Genomic DNA, 18,571 nt, shown 5'->3' on the forward strand with positions numbered 1-18,571 from the left:
GCAGGGACAGGAGTGAGGGGCCCTGGCAAAGGGAGGGGATGGTGGTGGGGAATGCTTAATGGTCAAACGTAGCACAGATAGGCACAATCACTCCTGGGCAGGGCCAGGAAGTCACTCAGTCACTGGCCTACAGGATATAGGAAGGGGCTGCTGCCTTGTCAGTTTCAGACCCCTCTTTTTGCCTCCTGGACCATCCTGGGACTCTGTGCTGGGTCAGGGAAGCTCTGGGTTGCAGGAGGGATTCTGATACAGGAACGGGGCATGGGAGGGGAGAGGGGGAAGGGGGAGGGGGGTTCCCGAGGAGGGTGGGCAGAGCCGTGGCCCTTGTTCTTACCCTCGGGCCCCTGTATAGGGGTCCCTCAGTCTAAGGATCCTTCCTCTACCCTCTTCCCGCCTCAGGGGCCTGCCTTCATGCCCCTGCTACTCATACAGTAGGTGCTCAATAAATGTTACTGTCATAGGAGGCAAAGGCGCTGGCGCCAAGAAGGCTGCCCAGAATGGGGGCGAGACAGAGGGGTCCTGGTGATTCGGGGGTCCCCTGACGCCTCCCCCGGGGCCTCCCTGGGCTGGCGGAGCGCGGAGGCATGGGAAATGACCAGGGTGGCTTGGACCCGGGGCGGGGGCGGCAGGGCGGAGGGGGCGGGGAAGGGGCGGGCGCGGGGGCGGTGCCGCAGCCAGAGCCCGATCCGGAGCCGGAGGCGACGGGAGCCGAGCGGGAGCCGCCGAGGCCACCACCGGGTCCCCAGCGCCGCCGCCGCCTCCGCGCCCCACCCCGAGCCGGCCCCCGCGCCCCTGCCTGCTGGCGGCGGGCGTGAGCGCCGTGGCCAGCCCTTGGCCGGCCGGTGGGCAGCCGGCACCATGGCCGCACCGGAGCCTCTGCGGCCGCGTCTGTGCCGCCTGGTGCGCGGCGAGCACGGCTACGGCTTCCACCTGCACGGCGAGAAGGGCCGCCGCGGGCAGTTCATTCGGCGCGTGGAGCCCGGTTCCCCGGCGGAGGCGGCCGCACTGCGCGCCGGAGACCGGCTGATCGAGGTCAACGGCGTCAACGTGGAGGGTGAGACGCACCACCAGGTGGGTGCCTGCGCTCCATCCCCGGCCCACCGCTCCGCCACCCTCCACCGCCCCCATCCCTGGAGCGCGTCCCTGCCCCGCGCGCGCGGAGAGCGCCAATAACCACCGAGCTCGGGGCTGCCTGCGCCCAGGCCTCAGCTCCCTTCTCCGGGCCAGGAGGGGATCGCACAAGGGCCTGCGGTGGGCTCCCGTGGAGAGGTGGGGGACGTGGCCGCTGAGGCAGAGGCAGCCGGCCTCCTTCCTAGCCTCCTCCAGCCCGGGTGGGTCCTGCACGGAGCGAGGCGGTGGGGGGTGGAATCCTGGCAGGGAGGGGCCGCATTGCGGCTCCTCCGTGTCTCAGCCCTGGCTCTTCAGTCTTGTTCCGGCCTCAGGGCAATGTGTGGAGGAGTTGGCCCCTCGGGGGTCTCCCTGTGCCTGGGGATCCGGGTGCTTTTCTATCAGCGTGTACACATGTGCGTGTGTACACAACTGGGTATGTCTGTGAATGTGCAGGTCCCTCTTGGGGTCCCTCGTGTGTGTACCTGCGGGGGATGTCACAGGGAGGGCACACCTGTGTGTGCCTGCATCAGTTGAGTGAGTGTGTGTGCTGGACTGTATGCACATGAGTATACAGGTCTGCACCCCTAGATATGTGTGTGTGTGTACAGATCTGCATGCCTGGACGTGTGTGAACTGGGGGATGTGTGTGTGTGTGTGTGTACCCTCCTGTGTGTGGCTGTGTATATATGTGTCCCGGCCTGTGTGTCTGCCCACCTGGCTATGTGTAGTCGTCAGTGTGTCTGCACCCATTGTACTAGTGTGTGTCCTGGCTGATGGTGTCTGGGTCCTGGTGGGAGTCACCACTGTGGCAGCACATTCTTCTCCAAAGAAGCTGCTGGATGGCCTGGCAGGGGTCACTGGTCGCAGCCCCCTGCCCCTTGCAGCTGAAGATAAAGGCCAGAGGGAGGTTCTCTGCAGGTTCTGACCCCTGGGGGGTGTCCATCTCCCACTGACCAGGGACTCACCTGGCTTCCAGTCTTCCTCCACCCCTTCTGAGTAGGCTCCTCTGTGTCCCCCCAGCACCTGTCTGCGTGGCCAGGCCTGGGCCTAGAGATTAGTAAATTGGCTGGGCTGGGAGCTGAACTCTCACTTCTACCCTTGGAGATTTTGTCTGTCCATCTGTCTGCCGTCCTTCTGTCTTTTACCCAGAGTGTCAGCTGGATAGGCTGTTTGCTGGAGGCTGGGGGTCAAGGCCAGAGAGCTTGGATTGACAGGCCATAGGGAGGGCCTGGTAGAGCTGGCGCCTGGCCTCTGTTTAACAGTTGCTGCCACCCTTGCCCCAAGAGCAATGCTTATCCCAGGCCTCCCGGGGTGCTGGTCTCTAAGAACTTCACACAGGACCACTTGAGACCTTCCCACTGTCTTGGGGGGGAGAAGGTACAGTTACGGCTCCCATTTTACAGATGAGGAAACTGATGCTTGGGGATACTGGGTGACTCGTCTGGGTCCCACAGTCAGGAAGCATGAGGGTCCTGGGGTCCTCCTGTGACTCTGTGGCTCACCGGGAAAGACAGGTACAGAGGAGGGCTGGCAAAGATGGGCCTGGTTCAGACCCTCCTATCTTTTGACAACATCTACTGAGCAGCTGGTGGGGGCCCTGTCTGTCCTTTCCCAGGCCTTGGGGTAGGGGTGGGGTGTTGCCCTTCCTTCCCCAATGCCCAGTGGGCACTGCCCCTCCTGCGGGCACACACTAGCATGTATGCTCCATCACCATGCACATGCTCTAGACACTTCACAGACACCTGCGTAACCACACCTATCCCACAGGTGGACCTGCCCCTCCCCACCTCTCCCTGCTGTGTCTGAATCCTGCTTTCCGGGTTGTGGGTAGGTACCTGAGGAGGTGCCTTGCCACAGGAACCCAGGTGTTCTCTCCGCAGGTCCAGTAGGAATAGGTCCATTGTCATGATCTGGAAGAGAATGGAAGGCCTAGAGGCAGGGGTTTAGACTACCGTGTTCCACCACTGGAAAAGACAGAAAAAGGCACAAACACACTGAGACTGGGACCCAGGGAGACAGTTCTCTCCTTCAAACCCAGACCTAGAGACACCCTGAAACAGAAGGCTGCAGGGTGCGGGCCGCACACATGCACACACGCACACACGCATACTGAAAACCTGAAGCTCAGCCGAGCACCGTCTTTGTCACTTCCTGGGCCGAGGCGAGGCCCTGCGAGGCCCCCGCAGCCCTTGCAGCCTGGGCCCTCGTGTCCGGAGCCCCAGGAGAAGAGGGAGGGAGCTGCTGGAGTGGGGGTGGGGGGCGGAGCCGGCGGGCCTCTCGATCCAGCCGCCCACCCCTGCCCCTGGTAGGCTCGCAGCCTGCCCACAGCCCGGGGCCAGCCCTGGGTGGTGCCGCTGCCCATGTGCTGCCTGGAGTGCTGGCCGTGACCTCCCGCCACCCACCTGTCCCAGGTGGTGCAGAGGATCAAGGCCGTGGAGGGGCAGACTCGGCTGCTGGTGGTGGACAAGGAGACGGACGAAGAGCTCCGCCGGCGGCAACTGACCTGCACTGAGGAGATGGCCCAGCGAGGGCTGCCGCCTGCCCACGACCCCTGGGAGCCAAAGCCGGACTGGGCACGAGGGGGCAGCCTCAGCTCTGAGGTCGTTCAGAAGGTATGGCGGGCTCTGCCCACAGGGACCACCCTGGGCTCTCCCAGAACCACCTTCTTGTCCTCCTGACAGCAGTCTCTGCCTCTGGTCACCTCCAGAAGTATCTCTCCGTCTCTGCTGCCCCTCTGGGCCCCTTCTCTGCCCCTGGTGAAAACCCTCTTGGCTACTTGGAGCCACTCTTTCTGCCCTAAGCCTGTGCTGTAAACCAGGTAGTGTCAGGGCAACCTGGCCCTGGTCCACAGCCCCCGTCTCTGGCCCTCTTCCCCAGGATGCTCCTCAGAGCCACTTGTCCTAGGAAGGGTCACTCTGACAAGCCGCCCCCTCCCTGGCCTAGGGGCTGAGGAACCTGGGGAGGGGCTGCTGGGATGTCCTGGGACTGAGCGTGCTCAGCTCTGTGCCTGTGTTGGGTGTCTGTCTGTCCGTCTGTCTGAGGAGCCTGCTTGTGCTCTGAAGGCCTCAGAGGGGCTGACCCTCCTCCGTGGTGGCAGCTGAGGAGACTCTCTAAGCTGGGTCCTCAGCTCCGGGGTCTGCAGGGGTTGGGGCACCTCCCCCTTCTCCCTGCTCCCCCCTCCAGACAGGAAGAGCTAACTGGGGAAGAGCTGGAGAATGGGGAGGTGGTGGTGGTGGGGGGTCCAGTTCTGTCTCTTTCTAGGTATCAGGGGCTGGGCAGTGGCCCTACCGGGGCAGCACCTGGATGCCAGGAGGAAGAGCCTGCTTGTCCTGCCCTCCTGGAAGCCCCGTGCCCTTACTACCTTCTGTCTTTTGTACCCCTACTACCATCTTCTTTTTTTTTTTTTTTTTTTTTTTTAAAGAGAAAAATCCCTTAAAGGAAGATTCAAGCCGAGGGGCTCCCCAGAGCCCACTTTGAGAACCACTGGCCTGGGGCTGGTGGAGGTGTGAGATCTGACGTTTCTGGGTGTGCAGGGGACCCTGACACCTGCCCTGTCCCTTTCCCGGATGTCTCCCAGGCGAGCTGGCCATGCCTGTGACCTGGATCCTGTGGGGCCTCGTGTTTCTCCTGGAGGGGATGGCATTCCCGGTGGGGAGGCAGCCTGGGCACAGGCATGAGCATGAACCCCTGCCTCCCTTTTTTGTTCTTTGTGGCTCTAGGGCAGGCTGGGGGGTGGTGGTTAGGGCCACAGTGCCAAGTCCTGGAGTCTGGACTTTGCCCCAGGGCCACTGAAGGCCAGAGTAGGGGGTGTTAGGGTCAGATTTGTGATTTCAGGGGAGCCCTGGGATGGTGCGCTGGCTGACCACCCCACCCCCCCAAACTGAGAGTTGGAGCCTACCTCCTTCCCAGGGCATCTCACCCCCAGGAGGAAGTGCCCCTCCCCCTAGGCGTTTGTCCATTGATTTAGACACAAATGGCTGAGTTCACCTTCCTGTGGAAAACTCTGCCCTCAGGCCTTATCTGGAGGGTGGGGAGGCACCTTGTCCTTGGGTGGGACCTTCCCCCTCCACTATTTCAGGCTCTGGGGGCTGCAGGAAGCCCTAGGAGGGGTCTTCCGCTGGTGTATTTTTTTAAAATTTATTTTTATTCAATTTATTTTATTTTTGGCTGTGTTGGGTCTTCATTGCTGCACGCAGGCTTTCTCTAGTTGCGGCGAGTGGGGGCTGCTCTTTGTTTCAGTGTGTGGGCTTCTCATTGCAGTGGCTTCTCTTGTTGCGGAGCACGGGCTCTCTAGGTGCGCAGGCTTCAGTAACGTGGCTCGCGGGCTCTAGAGTGCAGGCTCAGTAGTTGTGGCGCACAGGCTCAGTAGTTGCAGCTCTTCGGCTTTAGAGCGCAGGCTCAGTAGTTGTGGCACACGGGCTTAGTTGCTCCGCGGCACGTGGGATCTTCCCAGACCAGGGCTCGAACCTGTGTCCCCTGCATTGGCAGGCGGATTCTTAACCACTGTGCCACCAGAGAAGCCTGCCGCTGGTGTAATTTTAGAGGAAAAGAGTGGGACCTGTCTGGCAGGTCCCTCCATGGTTGGGGCTGGCAGGGGGACAGGGACCCCATAAGGTCAGGGGAGTCCCTGAGGGCACGGTCTCTCTTTTCCCTCCCAGCCAGAGACCCGGTATTTAATCGGCTGAGCTCAGAGCATGGGAAGGAAGAGCTGGACCTCCGCTGACCTCCACAAACCAGGCTTTGCTTCCGCCCACCACAGGCTGTGAGGGAGCCTGGGTGGACGATGTTTATATACAGGGCTATGCCCTGATAGGGCCTCAACAGCAGTGGGTCAGGAGAACTGGGGAGAGATGTGTGTTGTTTGCTTCACAGTGGGGGATGAAGGGGCCCACCCTCCATGCCCTGTGGGGGGAAGGGCTGAGGTGGGAGTCCAGGCCCCAAGGGCCCTTCTGGCTCTCTCAGCCTCAGTGTCCTCCTGTCCTGGGCAGGGAGGAGGGGGTGGGCAGGGGAGGACACGGATGTGGCTGGCCCCTCCCTTCCGGGGGCTGTCAGGGCTGTCAGTGGTGACTCAGCCCCGTTCAGACTGGGCTGGGGTGGCCGCAGCTGCAGTGCAGCTGATCGTGACAGTGATGATGGGCGACGGCCCCGAACAGCGACGGGGCAGCCAGCGGTGCCAGGGCTGCAGGGGTATGATAGACCCCGGGCCCTCCTCCCCCTCACAGCCAGCCCATGCCTCCACCTCCAGTTCTGGAGGCCTTTGGGGGCTGAGAGTGAGTGAGGTGACAGAGTCCTGCAGAGGGTGACCCCCTGGTATAGGACGCGGTGCCTACAAGAGGGCTTTTGGGGCTCCCTGGTTCCTGCTCCCCATCCCCCCGTGAGCTGCAGCAGGACTGTCTTATGCTCTGAGGTCAGGGTCCCCTCCTTTGCCTCCTTGTCTCCCCAGCCCTGGGTCCTGGGAGCAGGGCAGGGCCTCCCAGCAGTTTCCTTCCTTCCTTTCTTGGGACGGAAACCTGGCCGGTGGGGGACACCGGGCTGGAGCCTGAGAAGGGGAGGGGGGCTCAGCCACCACCCTGCTCCTCAAAGTGACTCAGCCCTATGTCCCCACCCGTCCCTGGGGAGCCTGGGCCACAGTGGGAGGTGGATAAATGGGGTGGCAGCCTGGGCTGGCTGGAGAGCTCAGGCCACTCCAGCTGGACGCTCGCCGCTTGCCGCTTCTGTCCCGCCTCCTATGGCCCGCTCTGGGAGTGCCACACCACCCTCCCCAGCCCCAGGAGCCCCTCCACGGAGCCCATCCCGGAGGCTTATGCAGGTCAGGTGGGGTGGGGGCAGGGTGGGCAGTGAGGACACCGGCAGCCAGCTTAGTCTCTGTCCCCCAGGATTGGGAGAGGGGACGCTGGGGACCCTGGTGACCCTGGTGTGAGCAGGCTGGACTCTGAGCAACAATGGGGGCCTTTTTCTGCTAGGGCTGGTGAGTCACCATCTGGGGGGTGGTACAGCCTGGCTCCAGGGGTACCGCCATGCCAGCCTCTTTGTCTGGTTACAGGCATGGCCGGGAGACTAGGGCTTGTCCAGCTCTGCGGCTGCCTGGTAGGGAATCGGGGCTTGGAAGCCTGTGGAAGCCTGAGGGCCTAGCTGGGAGGCAACAGGAAGTGCTCTGAGCCAGGGCAGGAGCGAGGAATGTGAGCAATGCGCTGGGCCCAGCCTGCACCCCCTCCTGACCTACTATGGTGCTGGGCCTCCCCGTGGGCCTTCCCGCTGGGTCGCCACGCTGCCAGCCTTGTCTCCCCACCGCCCCCCATTGCAGCCCCTCAACCTGAGGGGTCTAGTGCCAAGTTTGGCGCTCCTTGGACCCTGATTGTAAGGAGAGGGACTTAGGCCAGATGTTAGGAGAAACCTCTTGGCTGTGTGGTGAGAGGCGGCCGTGCTGGGTTGAGGCAGGGAGATGGCCAGTATGGTCTCAAACCAGAAGTGACTGCATTCAGCCTGGCTTCATGGCCCCAGCTGCCCGCCCCCCCCAGTCCTTCCGTTTGGGGGCCTTGAGAGACCACTCCCTGGAACCACTGTGGAGGGCGTGGGAAGAGGCCACAGGGCCTGGTGCCGAGGGCCCGGTGCCGAGGGCCGTCCTTTCACACGATGGGTCACCGCACGGGTCCATGAAGCCCGTTTGCGAGCGTACGTTTGGATGTCTGGTCTCTGTGACCATGTGATGCCCCGCTGCCACCTGGGCCCACTTCCACCACCAGGTGTGCTCATGTCACACTTCCACTGCCACGCATGGCCCCGGCCAGCCTTGGGACCTGTGCTCTGACAGCTTGAACCTGAGAGGCGCCTCAGAGCTGCACACCTGTATTTCCAGGTGTGTCTGGAGAGGGGCTGAGTCTATAAGTGAGCTCCTGGAGAACCCGGGAGTCTCACAGCCCCAAGTTCAGCCCAGGATGCCTGGCCGAGCCCCTGGGGGACTGAGGAGCAGCAGCCCAGTCCCTGGAATTCCTGGGGTTATGGGGCAGATGGTGGCCTGCAGGGGGGGTTCCAAGGGGGCAGGCTTTGGGGGTTGGGGAAGGGGTCATGGAGAAGGGGCACAGGCTGGACCGGAAGAAGGTGTTCCCCAGGGGTGGGAGCGCCTAGAGACTGAGGTAAGGCACCACCCTGTGAGGAGAGACACACTTGGTCCCACAGCTGGGCGGCCACAGTCAGATTTGGGGTTTGGGGGTGAGCTCGAAGGCCTGGAGGCTGGCCCTCCCTCAGTACAGCCCCCAGCCTGGCCCAGGTTCACTGGCCACACACAGGGAGGTAGAGGGACAGGAAAAGGCCCTGGTGAGCACCCCCACCCTGCATAGTCTCACCTGCACGCGCACTTGAGCCCCAAGCGCCCAGGAAACCTGAGCTGCTGGCCGCCCGTTCCCTCCGGCCACCGCCATGTTCAACTGAGCACCGGTGGCCGCTGGCCACTCAGCGCTGTGGTCACTACCTCAGGCCCCGGCTGGGTGGGGGTCCTGGGGTCTGGCCTCTGCCTGCACGGCCCTCCCGCACCCCCAGCCCAGAACCTACTGCAGGATGCCAGAGGTAAACGGAGGCAGAGCCCTGGGGTGTTGGTGGGGGGACCCTCAGGGCACCGTGAGCCTTCCGTGGAGGGCAGGGAAGGTGGGAGGCAGGCCCCATCCTCGGCCCCTCACTGCTCCCTCACTGCTCCCTCACTGGCGCTCCTGTCCAGGCTCCAGCCCGTGCGTCCCAAGTCTCTGGGCCCTGTGGGGGTGGGGGCGGCTCCAGCTTGCTCTGGAATGTGAAAGCAAACACAGCCGCCGCACTGCCATCTGCCCTAGGGAGACCTTTGGGAGCATAAACAAAACAGCCCGGTCCTACGGCCCTACCCTGCCAGCCCCACAATCGGATGGGGGGTGGGTAGAGGACAGGCGGGGCCCACAGCCTTCCTGGACACTGTGACGAGTGGCAGCTCATCGCACTTGTCTCTCCTAGGCCCCTGGTCTGTGCTCAGCCCTAGCCTTGAGCCCATTGATTCTCCCAACACCCCTGTAAGGCTCCTGACCCCATCACAGGTCCTTTGCGGGTTTGGAGACTAAGGCTTTGTTCAGGATCCGGAAGCTGAATCATCACAGGCAGCCTAAGCGTCACCCCCCCCCCACCCCCACCACCCCGTGTTGGTCTCTGAGACCTGGGGATGCTGTCAGGTGGGGGCATGATGCCGAGTGTGGGGCTGAGGCTCCCTCCCACCATCTCCACTCCTGCCTTTGCACACTGGGGATGGGACCGGAGGCCTCAGGGGTGGGGTCAGTGCCTCTAGGGTGGGAGGTCAGAGCTGGAGCCTCACCCTGCATCCCTGTGCCTGCAGGATGTCAACGGGCCCCTGAGGGAGCTGCGCCCGAGGCTCTGCCACCTGCAAAAAGGCCCCCAGGGCTACGGGTTTAACCTGCACAGTGACAAGTCCCGGCCTGGACAGTATATCCGCTCGGTGGACCCAGGCTCACCTGCTGCCCACTCTGGCCTCCGTGCCCAGGACCGACTCATAGAGGTACCTGCCCTGTGTGTATATGTCTGCACCTGTGTCCTTTCTGTTTGTGACTGGGCCCACGTCCCCTGTGTGTATCCGTGCCTGCCTGTATGTTTGTCTACGCCCGTGCCCTTCCGTGTGTGTGTGTGTGTGTGTGTGTGTGTGTGTGTGTGTGTGTGTGTCTGGGCCCCGGGTCCTCACTGGGAGGAGGGAGATGCTGGGAACCTGAGCTGGTGCTCCTCTTGCTGCCGTGGCTGGTGACAGCGTTGATGAATATTTGATGCCACACCTGGCTGAGTGGCTTGGGGGGCTGGTGGCGACCTGCCCTCAGGCAGCACTGACCCCGTGCTGGCGGTGGCAGGTGAACGGGCAGAATGTGGAGGGGCTGCGCCACGCGGAGGTGGTTGCCAGCATCAAGGCACGGGAGGACGAGGCCCGGCTGCTTGTGGTGGACCCCGAAACAGATGAGCACTTCAAGCGGCTGCGGGTCACACCCACTGAGGAGCATGTGGAAGGTGGGTGACTGCCCTGGGGCCCAGGGCTGGGGTAAAGCATTGGGGGCTGAGTGGCCAGTGACACACTGTCCCCACAGGTCCATTGCCATCACCAGTCACCAACGGGACCAGCTCGGCCCAGGTGAGAGGGTGGGAATGGACAGGGTGAGCCCGGGAGACCACAGGGGCACCTCTGGGGGTCCCCAGACCTGACAGAGCCCCTCCCGAGATTTCTGTCCTTGTGTAGCATGGTTGTGAGACCGAGCCTGGCCCTGTCACTCCCAGCTTTGATGCCCCTTGGATCCGTCTTGGGTCAGCCACACCCCAGCGCCATAGGGCACTCGGGCACCTCCAGGGTGTAGTAGAGGCTCAGTGGCCACTGCCAAATGGAGGAATAAATGCAGCTCTGGCGTGTGCACGCGTGTCTGCATGTGTGTGTGTAAGCCTGTGTGTGCACAGAGGCTCCTGGGTGGGGCCCCTAAAGCCACGCCTTACCCTTGGTTTCCCAGCTCAATGGTGGCTCCGTGTGCTCGTCCCGAAGTGACCTGCCTGACTTAGACAAGGACACTGAGGTAGCGGGTGCCTATCCACCTCTACTGCTGTTCACACACTGGGGGGCCTGAGACCTTGGGGGCGGGCATCTGTGGAGCTGTCAGCCTGAGCTGTGAGGCCACCGCCTCTAGGAAGCCCTCCTGGGCCTGCTGCCAGGTGGCCTCTGGTGTGAACTCCCTGGGAAAGGCCACCTGTCTGGGGGCCTGGGTCCAGGGCTCACTCTGGCCACCCGCCCACCGTGTCCGCCCCTAGGATGGCAGCACCTGGAAGCGCGACCCTTTTCAGGAGAGCGGCCTCCACCTGAGCCCCACTGCAGCCGAGGCCAAGGAGAAGGTGAGAGCCACCAGGGTCAACAAGCGGGCGCCGCAGATGGACTGGAACCGGAAGCGAGAGATCTTCAGCAACTTCTGAGCCCTCCCTGCCTGTTTCCTGCCGGGCTCCTCCTGCACGGACCTTGGGCCTTGCCCCTCGGGCCCGCCCAGAGCTCCCCTCAGTGGACTGGAGGGGGCATCCTTACTCCCCAAGCCGTGGTGGTCCCACCACCACCCAAGAACCAACCTGTGCCCCAGTGAGACCCCGTCCTGCCCCCAACCCGCTGGGTGCTAGGGGAGTGTGGCAGCAAGATGGGGAGAGAGAGCCCCGAGATGTGAGATACCCAGAGAGACAATGAGGGGATGTGGGGAGAGGAAGAGAGAGGGAGATGGGGGAGAGAGGGAGAGGGGGAGAGGGGGAGAGGGAGTGGTCACCCGCAGGGCCCGGCCCTTGCTGCTCTGCCTGGGCCTGCTGACTTAAAGGAATTTGTGTTTTTGCTTTTTTTCCAGAAAGAGCTCTAGCTCCACACATGTTTCCACTTAATACCAGAGCCCTGCCCCCACCCCCCTCAGGACGTGCTCTCTAAATAATTGCAATAAAACAAACCTTTCTCTGCAAACCATTTCCTCCCCACCCCCTCAGCAGCAGCCATCCCAAGTGGGAGTGCCAGGGATGTCCAGGGACAGAGTTGGGGGGCTTGCAGGCCGTGTTCATGCAGGCTTTGGGGGGTGCTGGGGATGCCAGATGTGGCTGTGAGAGCTGCCCCTCTGCCCCGTCCCTGCCCTCCTTGGGGTGGGGGGTCTGGGGTACAGGGCCTGGGCTCTTTGAGGGGCCTGAGGATGGAGGCCCTGTGCCCCTGAGGAGGGTAGACTCTGGACAGGCCCCTTGTCCCTGCATGGCAGCCCCTAGGCCTTCGGGGTGTGACTGTGTGAGAGCCTGCCCCCAGGAAGGACCTCAGGCTCTGGGCTTGGCCCCTGCTGGGAGCCTCCCCCTGAGGAAACCCCACCGACTCTGCCTTCCCCCTGCCCAGAACCTGACCGACCGACATCGCTGTCTGCCCCATAAGCCATAGCACATGCACGCCTTCAGAATAAACAGGCCTTTCTTGGACCCTGGCTGTCTCTGTCCTTCCTGAGCCTTCATTTTGGGGGTTGGAGGGATCATGGTCTGGGCAGGGAGGTGGCAGCCTGCAGCTCCCTAAGTCTCAGCTGCTGGAAACAGTCCCATTCCTAAGCCTCCCCTCCCCAAATCCATCCGCTAGCCCCTCTCAGCTCCTGCTCCCTCTTGCTTATCTCTCCAGTGCATTTGGGACCCCTGTGCTTCGGAGCCCTGCCCTCTCACCAGCACCTCCCTGTGAAGCCTTCTGGGCCTCTGGCCCCCCAGCAGGTACACGCAGGTCAGGCCCTGTGCCCTGTGGTGCCCTCCCTGGGCCTGCTGGTGTCCCTCTGAGACCAGGTGGCTCTGTAAACACTAGGGGTGGGGCCTCGTGGCAGAGGCTGGGGCTCTCAGGGTGCACAAGTTCAGGAAGAGGCGTGTGTTTCCAGGTCCCCAGCCAGCTGCTGCGGGAGGCAGCCTGGGCTTCCAGCGTCCCCAGCAGGCTTCCAGACAGCTGGCTGCAACTGGCTCCCACGACCCCCCCGCCACCCCTGCCCCCCAGCACTCAGCCCAGATGGTCACGTCCCCATCCTGGCCTCCCAGGCAGCCCTGTTCCAGACACACATGAGCACGGGTGCAAACACAGCTCATGCATGTGCTTTCCAGCATGCCACCTCCCACCCCCCGGGGTAGAAATCAGCCAGACCCTAACTACAAACAGCCCCCAAACTTTATTATAAACAGGCTATGGCTCCCCAGCAAAGGCACAAAGAGGCCAGAGTGGTGCCGGGCAGAGGCCCCAGGCCCTCAGAGTCCGTGTGCAGCTGGGCACAGGGCCCGGTTGAGGCAGGCCTGGCAGCGCGGGCGGAGGGGCAGGCAAGTCTGCTGGCCAAAGCCCACCAGCAGTCCATTGATCTCGCTCCACAGCTCCCTGTGGGGGTGGGAGCCATCAGTGTGGAGGGAGGGTGGGAAGGAGGGGAGCCCGCCCTGCCCCACCCCCACTCTGCACACCTGGGCAGCCACTCCTCCAGTGCCCTGCGGGTCTCCTCCGGGGACTTGGTTGCCTTCTTGGTCCATCTGAGTCGGTTTACGATTCTGTGCACGTGTGTGTCCACTGCTGCTTGGAGACGGGGCAGGGTGAACACGGGGCAGGCTCACCGGGCCAGACTGCCCCATCCCTGCCACGGCTCCCAGTGCGGGTTGGTGGGGGGCTGAGTCTGAAGCCTGAGTCCCCCTACACATCTCCCCAACCCCCGCCGGCTTCTGAGGAGGACCCAGAACTGCGCAGGCCTGAGAGAGAGTCACATGGGCCATCCCTGCTGCTAGGCAGGGGCTGGAGCCAGACCCAGAGGACTTGGGCCTTTTTCCTGGGGTGCAGGCAGCAGTGCCTCCTGGCCCAGGCACGGGCCATGGGTGCCAGGCTGGGTGGCAGCAGCTTGACCTAGTGGGCTGGCATGAAGTCACTGCCCACAGAGCCAGCACCTGCCACTGCACCATCAGGAACGGAGCGGGGAGCACGGCCAGGCCAGCTGCAGCTGTCGTGCACCCGGCCGCAGCCCCGGCTCCCCCTGGCCGGCCACCCTGGGGCTTGGCCTGGGCACCTGCTCACCGAGGCCCCCTACCCTAGCCAGATGCAGCCCCTGCCTCCTCCTCCTATCGTGTCTGCTGAAGAGAAAGCGAGTTCCTGCACTGGCCCACTTCCCCTGCTGCTGGCTGCCTGGAAAAAGGCTCGGGCCCGCCCCAAACAGCGATAACGGGGGCACAGGGAGAGTACGCAGATGGAGAAGCCACACCCTTGGGTCACCACCAAGCCTCAGTTTCTTTCTCTGTAACACGTAGGTGACCGTGCCCTTAAGTTACCCAGAAACCCAGCCCAGGGCCACACCACACTTGTGGGCCAGTCCAGGAGGGCTCTGCACACCTGTGCCTCTAATGGGAGCAACTACTTCCCCTGCTTTGCGGCCCAGCTCGGAGAAGCCAAGTGCCTTGCCCAGGGTCACCCAGCTGGGAGGGCAGAGCTGGGATCGGCTGCTGTATCCCATGGCTCTGGCTCTCTACTCGACGGGGCTTCTTCTCTCAGGAAACCCCCTGGGAAGTGGGGCCCAACCTCCCTAGGATCTCCCTGCAGGTGGCCTGGCCCACAGACAACCAGATAGGGCAGCATTCCCACACTCCTGCCTGCTGCAATCAGCTGCGGGCGGGGGCCCTTCCCCCACAGACCTGCCAGACCACTCCTAGACACGGGCAGCCGAGGACAGCCGCCCAGATAAGCTCAAGTATCTGCTGAGAGGCTGGCAGCCGCAGGAGCCCAGTGAGGGAGGCTCTGCCCTGGCCCCGCCTGGCCTGGCTCCCGCTTTTCAGGGCTTCTGGGCTCCAACCTCATCAGGTAGCCAGAGCCCTCCTCCTCTGGTGGGCACTGCAGGGAAGGGGTCCCTACCCCAGGGGGCAGGCTTCACAAGCCTCAGAAGCCCTGGGGGGATCCCCACCACCTCTCCTGGCTCCTCTGCATGAGTCCCTGAGAAGCACCACGGTGGGAGCACACAAGCGGGTCATGGGTCAAGCCCTGGTTTCCGGGCTGGCTGGGCCTGCGCTGTGCAGCCTCAGAAGCCCCCACTCGCTGGGCAAAGATCTGAGGGAGCAGTCCCACCCCGACCCAGGGGTCTGTCTCCACTTGGAGCTCCTCCAATGCCAGAATGCAACACAAGGACCCAGGATAGGGATTCCAGAAAGGGCCCCCACAGCCGCTTCCTCCTCCCCCCGGGTCCCCATGTCTGCACTGCACCTGCCCCCTCTGCCCACGCTCATTCCAGAGCCTTGTGCTCTGGCCCTCTTCCCCAGCTCATGGCTTCGCAGATGCTGTTCCTTCTGCCTGCAATGCACTTCCTCCTCTTGGCCTGGCCAGCCCACCTCACCCTTCAGCTCTTGGCTGAATTATCACCTCCTCAGGAAGTCCTCCCAAATGCCCCAGACCAGGCCAACTCCAAAGGTGCCCTGCATGCCCCCATCAGTGTTTCTACCCCAGTGTCTCTCTCCCTCATGCAGCACAGACCCGAGTCCATCTAGGGCCTCTCCCAGAGGCCAGCACGCTATAGGAGCTCCTCAGCAAACAGGAACTCCTCCTGCTAGTACCCATCTCTGGGTGGGGTGGGCCTAGCTCTGGGCTGGGAATACCTTTCTGACCCTTTGGGCTGAGTTGTGAATGAGGAGACCTGAGCTGGGGTCACTGGTCACAAGGATGTGGGGAACCTCAATGGCAGCCAGCAAGACTGGAGCCAGCCACTCCTGCCTCATGGGCGCATGCCACTCACCAATGCCTGACACAGTGCCCCAGGCCACTGCCATGGCCAAGTGCGCCATCTTGGGCCCGACGCCTGGCAGTGCCACCAGCTCTGCCAAGGAGGCTGGGATGTCCCCATCATAGCGCTGCTGCAGGATAGCACTGGTCTGCTTGATGTACTTCACCTTGTTCTGAAAGATTGGGGGGGGTCAGCGCTGGAGGTCAGGAGTATAGCCCGACCTGGGAAGACGAGGCCCAGAGGAAACCCACAGGTGCCCAGAGCTACCCGCCAGCTGTCCAGGACACACTCAGAGGCACCTGCTTGCCTCTGTCCCCCAAGTAGGTGGGAAAAAGCCAAGGGCAGGAGAGCCCAAGGAAGGCCCAATGCAGGCCTAGACCCTGCCTCCCACTTGCCTGGGGCCAATGACAAGTGCATGGGGTCCGGCTTGAGTCTCCCTGCCCCATCATTCCCTGCCAGAGACCAGGCAGGCTAAGCAGGACCAGTTAAGCCAGAAGCTGGGCTCAACAGCACCTGGGCCTTCAGGAAGGAAGGCTGGAGCCTGGGGCTCCCCCTCCAGCCGCCAGGCCAGCCGGGCGGTTCCCATCCTGTGCCTGAGTGGACAGGGCTATTTAAAACCCATTTGATGAACTGCAGTCCAGGCCAGTGCCAAGGGGAAGTAGCCCCACCCACCCGGCTGCCTTCAACAGACCCGCCCACCCGCCACCCTGTACTCTGTGGCCTGTTGGGGCTCCAGAGGGGAGGGGTTGTGCACTCCAGGGAGGCTTGGAGTAAACAAAGGGATAGATGGGTGGGCAGCCTTAGTGAGGAAGAGAAGGGCCAGGCGTCTGGGAAGGGAGGTGGAGGAAGGAAGGGGTGGGCTGCAAACAGGAAAAGCCAAGGAGCTCCAGCGCCTGGACTTGAGGCCCCATGGCCAGGCCCCCTGTGGGCTGGTCAGAGTGGCAGGGGCGGGGCGGTGCTCCAGTGGGAACTCATAGCCAGGCCCCCATGGCCAGGGATGCCCGCCCCGGCCTCCCACACCCCACAGCCCACTCAGTCTGACATCTTTCGCAGGCCAGTGGCACCCCCAGCCCCACTCGCCACGGGCTGGGCTCACCCTCCAGAAGCCCACAGGATAGATGAGCGTGCCCAGCGTGCTGTCATCCGTCTGCAGGATGCTGTCCACCGTCAGGCCCCGGGCCCGCAGCCGCTGCATGGCGCCTGCTGTCACCTGGTCCTTGGTCTGGCTGGAGAGCATCAGTGACAGCAGCACCTGGTACCTCCGCACCTGCTTGCACGGTGACAGGCACCAGGGTGGGGGCGGGTCCTGGGTGCTTAGCCCAGCCAAGCCCTTTACTCATCTGCACGTGTCACCCCAGGCAGTGCATGGGATATCTGCCTCCTATCCGCCCGGGCCAAGGGTGTGTGTGTGGTGCATTTTCCACTTATGAGGAAAATAACAGCACCTGCTTTGCAAGATCACTGTGAGGCTTAAAGAATTATTACTGCATTCAGAATTGCACCCGGCACGACGTCAGTGCTCAACAGCCCTTGGTTGCTCTTGTTATTGTTATTGCTTTGCAAAGGATGCTGCTGCCCATTTTACAGACAAGCAAACTGAGGCCCGTCACCGGGTAGCAGAGCTGGGATTGGAATCAGGTTAGTCTTAGGACCAGGCTCTGGGCCAGTGAAGTGTAAGGAACTCCCTCTCTCTCTCAGCAAACGTTACTGAACACCCATGATGTGCCAGCTGTCCCCTGCTAAAGGCCTGAGAGGAAGCAAGTGTCTTGTTCAGAAGGGGGTCACCGGCAGATGGGTGCCTGCCTGCCTACCTTCGGGGGTGCACTGAGGTCATAGCAGTGCTCAGCCCCCAGCTGGTCCACGGGTGCGTCCTTTCCACTCCTCATGGTCCGGATGTTCTCCAGCTGCCGCCGCCAGTCCTGAGGCTCCCAGGCTGGTGACTGGAGATGCTCGGCCCCCTCTCCTTTCTCACCTTCTGAGGCCTCGTATGCCACATTCAGTCTTGGAGCCTTCCGCTGACGCTTCACAGGGCTGTAGCTTTTCCTACCTTCTGCAAAAAGTACCACTTGGTCCCTTCAGTGAGGGCTACAGGTAAGGAAAAGGTGTGGGTGCTGCCCTACCTGCTATCTCATCCTACATCATTTATTCAACAACCACCCATCACCTACTACAACTGCGGGTGCTCTGGCCTCTGCAGCATGTGCTACAGGCCAGGTCAGCCTTCCTTATGCCGTTGGCCCTCTGATCAAATCCACTTTAGCACATGACGACTCTAAGTAACAGCCTCCACCATGGTGCCCCCAATCTAGTCTCGACACTGTCAGAGAGAACTTTCTAAAATCTGAATTGAGTTGTGTCACTTCCTGTTTAAAACTCCAAACTCTGTTCTGGCATCAGAGCTCCTGCCTACCTGGCTGGCATTATCGCGTGCCTGTCCCCCACTGCCATGCTTCTGCCCAGTGTGTCATCTTGTCTGGACTACCCCTGGGGTCTTTGGGTGTCTGTGGGAATCCTCCTCTGGACAATCCTGCAGACGTCCAGGCAGGACAAGTGGCAGGGGCCCTGTCGTTCTCACCCACCGCTGAATCTCAAATTAGGTCCTTAATAAGGACGTATGTAGGTCCCTAATAACGACGTAAACGTAAGGAAAGCCACGCTGTTTCCCATTTTCTCTCAGAGGCACCCTCTAGCAGGGGGAGAAAACTTCTGGCTGGGAGAGTCCTTGGCACCGGGCCTCTGAGCTGGAAGCAGCTATGAGGACAGGGCCGGTTTGCCTCGCAATCAGCCTGGCACAAGTGGAGTACCCTAGGGCATGCTAGTGGGACCGGGAGAACTCTCTTGAACAGGACGAAGGTGGGGGAGGTGGGAACGCCTGAACCCAGCCCCTGTCTCCTGGGAAAGAGCTTACGGCGGGAACTCAGGGCCCCAGCCCCCAGTCTCTTGCAGGCCCCCACCCCGCCTCTCTTCCTGTGACCCCGCGCGGGCGCGGCGCTACCTGCAGCCGCCTCTTCTCTCCGGAGCGGCGCTGGCTTCTCCCTACGCCCCTGCTGACCGGCCCCGGGTCCCCGGCTCCGGCTGCGGGTCACCATCCTCACGCCCACCGCATTCATGCCGGATTCCTGCGGACTACACATCCCGGCGGCCCCCGGGACTCCATCACGTGACTAGCACTCGCCCATCCTTTCCTCCAGAGGGCGGCCCTCGGC

General features: G+C 62.6%; 2 protein-coding genes across 6 annotated transcripts; one reads left to right on the forward strand and one right to left on the reverse strand.

The window, feature by feature from the left end:
- The first annotated feature begins 677 nt into the window (after positions 1–677).
- NHERF2 (NHERF family PDZ scaffold protein 2) lies at positions 678–12,084 on the forward strand. Of its 4 annotated transcripts, XM_082360431.1 has the most exons (7): positions 678–1,071; positions 3,522–3,722; positions 9,458–9,637; positions 9,978–10,131; positions 10,209–10,252; positions 10,620–10,682; positions 10,915–11,214. In XM_082360431.1, the coding sequence occupies exons 1-7, from the start codon at positions 859–861 to the stop codon at positions 11,071–11,073; spliced, it is 1,014 nt and encodes a 337-aa protein (XP_082216557.1). In that variant the 5' UTR covers positions 678–858; the 3' UTR covers positions 11,074–11,214. The 4 variants fall into 4 exon arrangements, with proteins under 4 accessions (XP_082216557.1, XP_082216558.1, XP_082216556.1 ...); XM_082360432.1 differs by lacking the exon at positions 10,620–10,682 and having other exon boundaries at positions 680–1,071; positions 10,915–12,084; XM_082360433.1 differs by lacking the exons at positions 678–1,071; positions 3,522–3,722 and adding an exon at positions 6,722–6,919 and having other exon boundaries at positions 10,915–12,084.
- A 697-nt stretch (positions 12,085–12,781) lies between these two features.
- On the reverse strand, positions 12,782–18,549 carry NTHL1 (nth like DNA glycosylase 1). 2 transcript variants are annotated; one of them, XM_082360447.1, is made up of 6 exons: positions 18,361–18,549; positions 17,177–17,412; positions 16,462–16,632; positions 15,378–15,537; positions 13,081–13,186; positions 12,782–13,000 (listed from the first exon to the last, which is right to left on the reverse strand). In XM_082360447.1, the coding sequence occupies exons 1-6, from the start codon at positions 18,497–18,499 to the stop codon at positions 12,877–12,879; spliced, it is 936 nt and encodes a 311-aa protein (XP_082216573.1). In that variant the 5' UTR covers positions 18,500–18,549; the 3' UTR covers positions 12,782–12,876. The 2 variants fall into 2 exon arrangements, with proteins under 2 accessions (XP_082216573.1, XP_082216572.1); XM_082360446.1 differs by having other exon boundaries at positions 17,177–17,415; positions 18,361–18,545.
- Between the last annotated feature and the right edge of the window lie 22 nt (positions 18,550–18,571).

Source organism: Balaenoptera borealis (genome assembly GCF_965194805.1).
Source record: "Balaenoptera borealis genome assembly, chromosome: 16".
Lineage (NCBI taxonomy): Eukaryota > Metazoa > Chordata > Mammalia > Artiodactyla > Balaenopteridae > Balaenoptera > Balaenoptera borealis.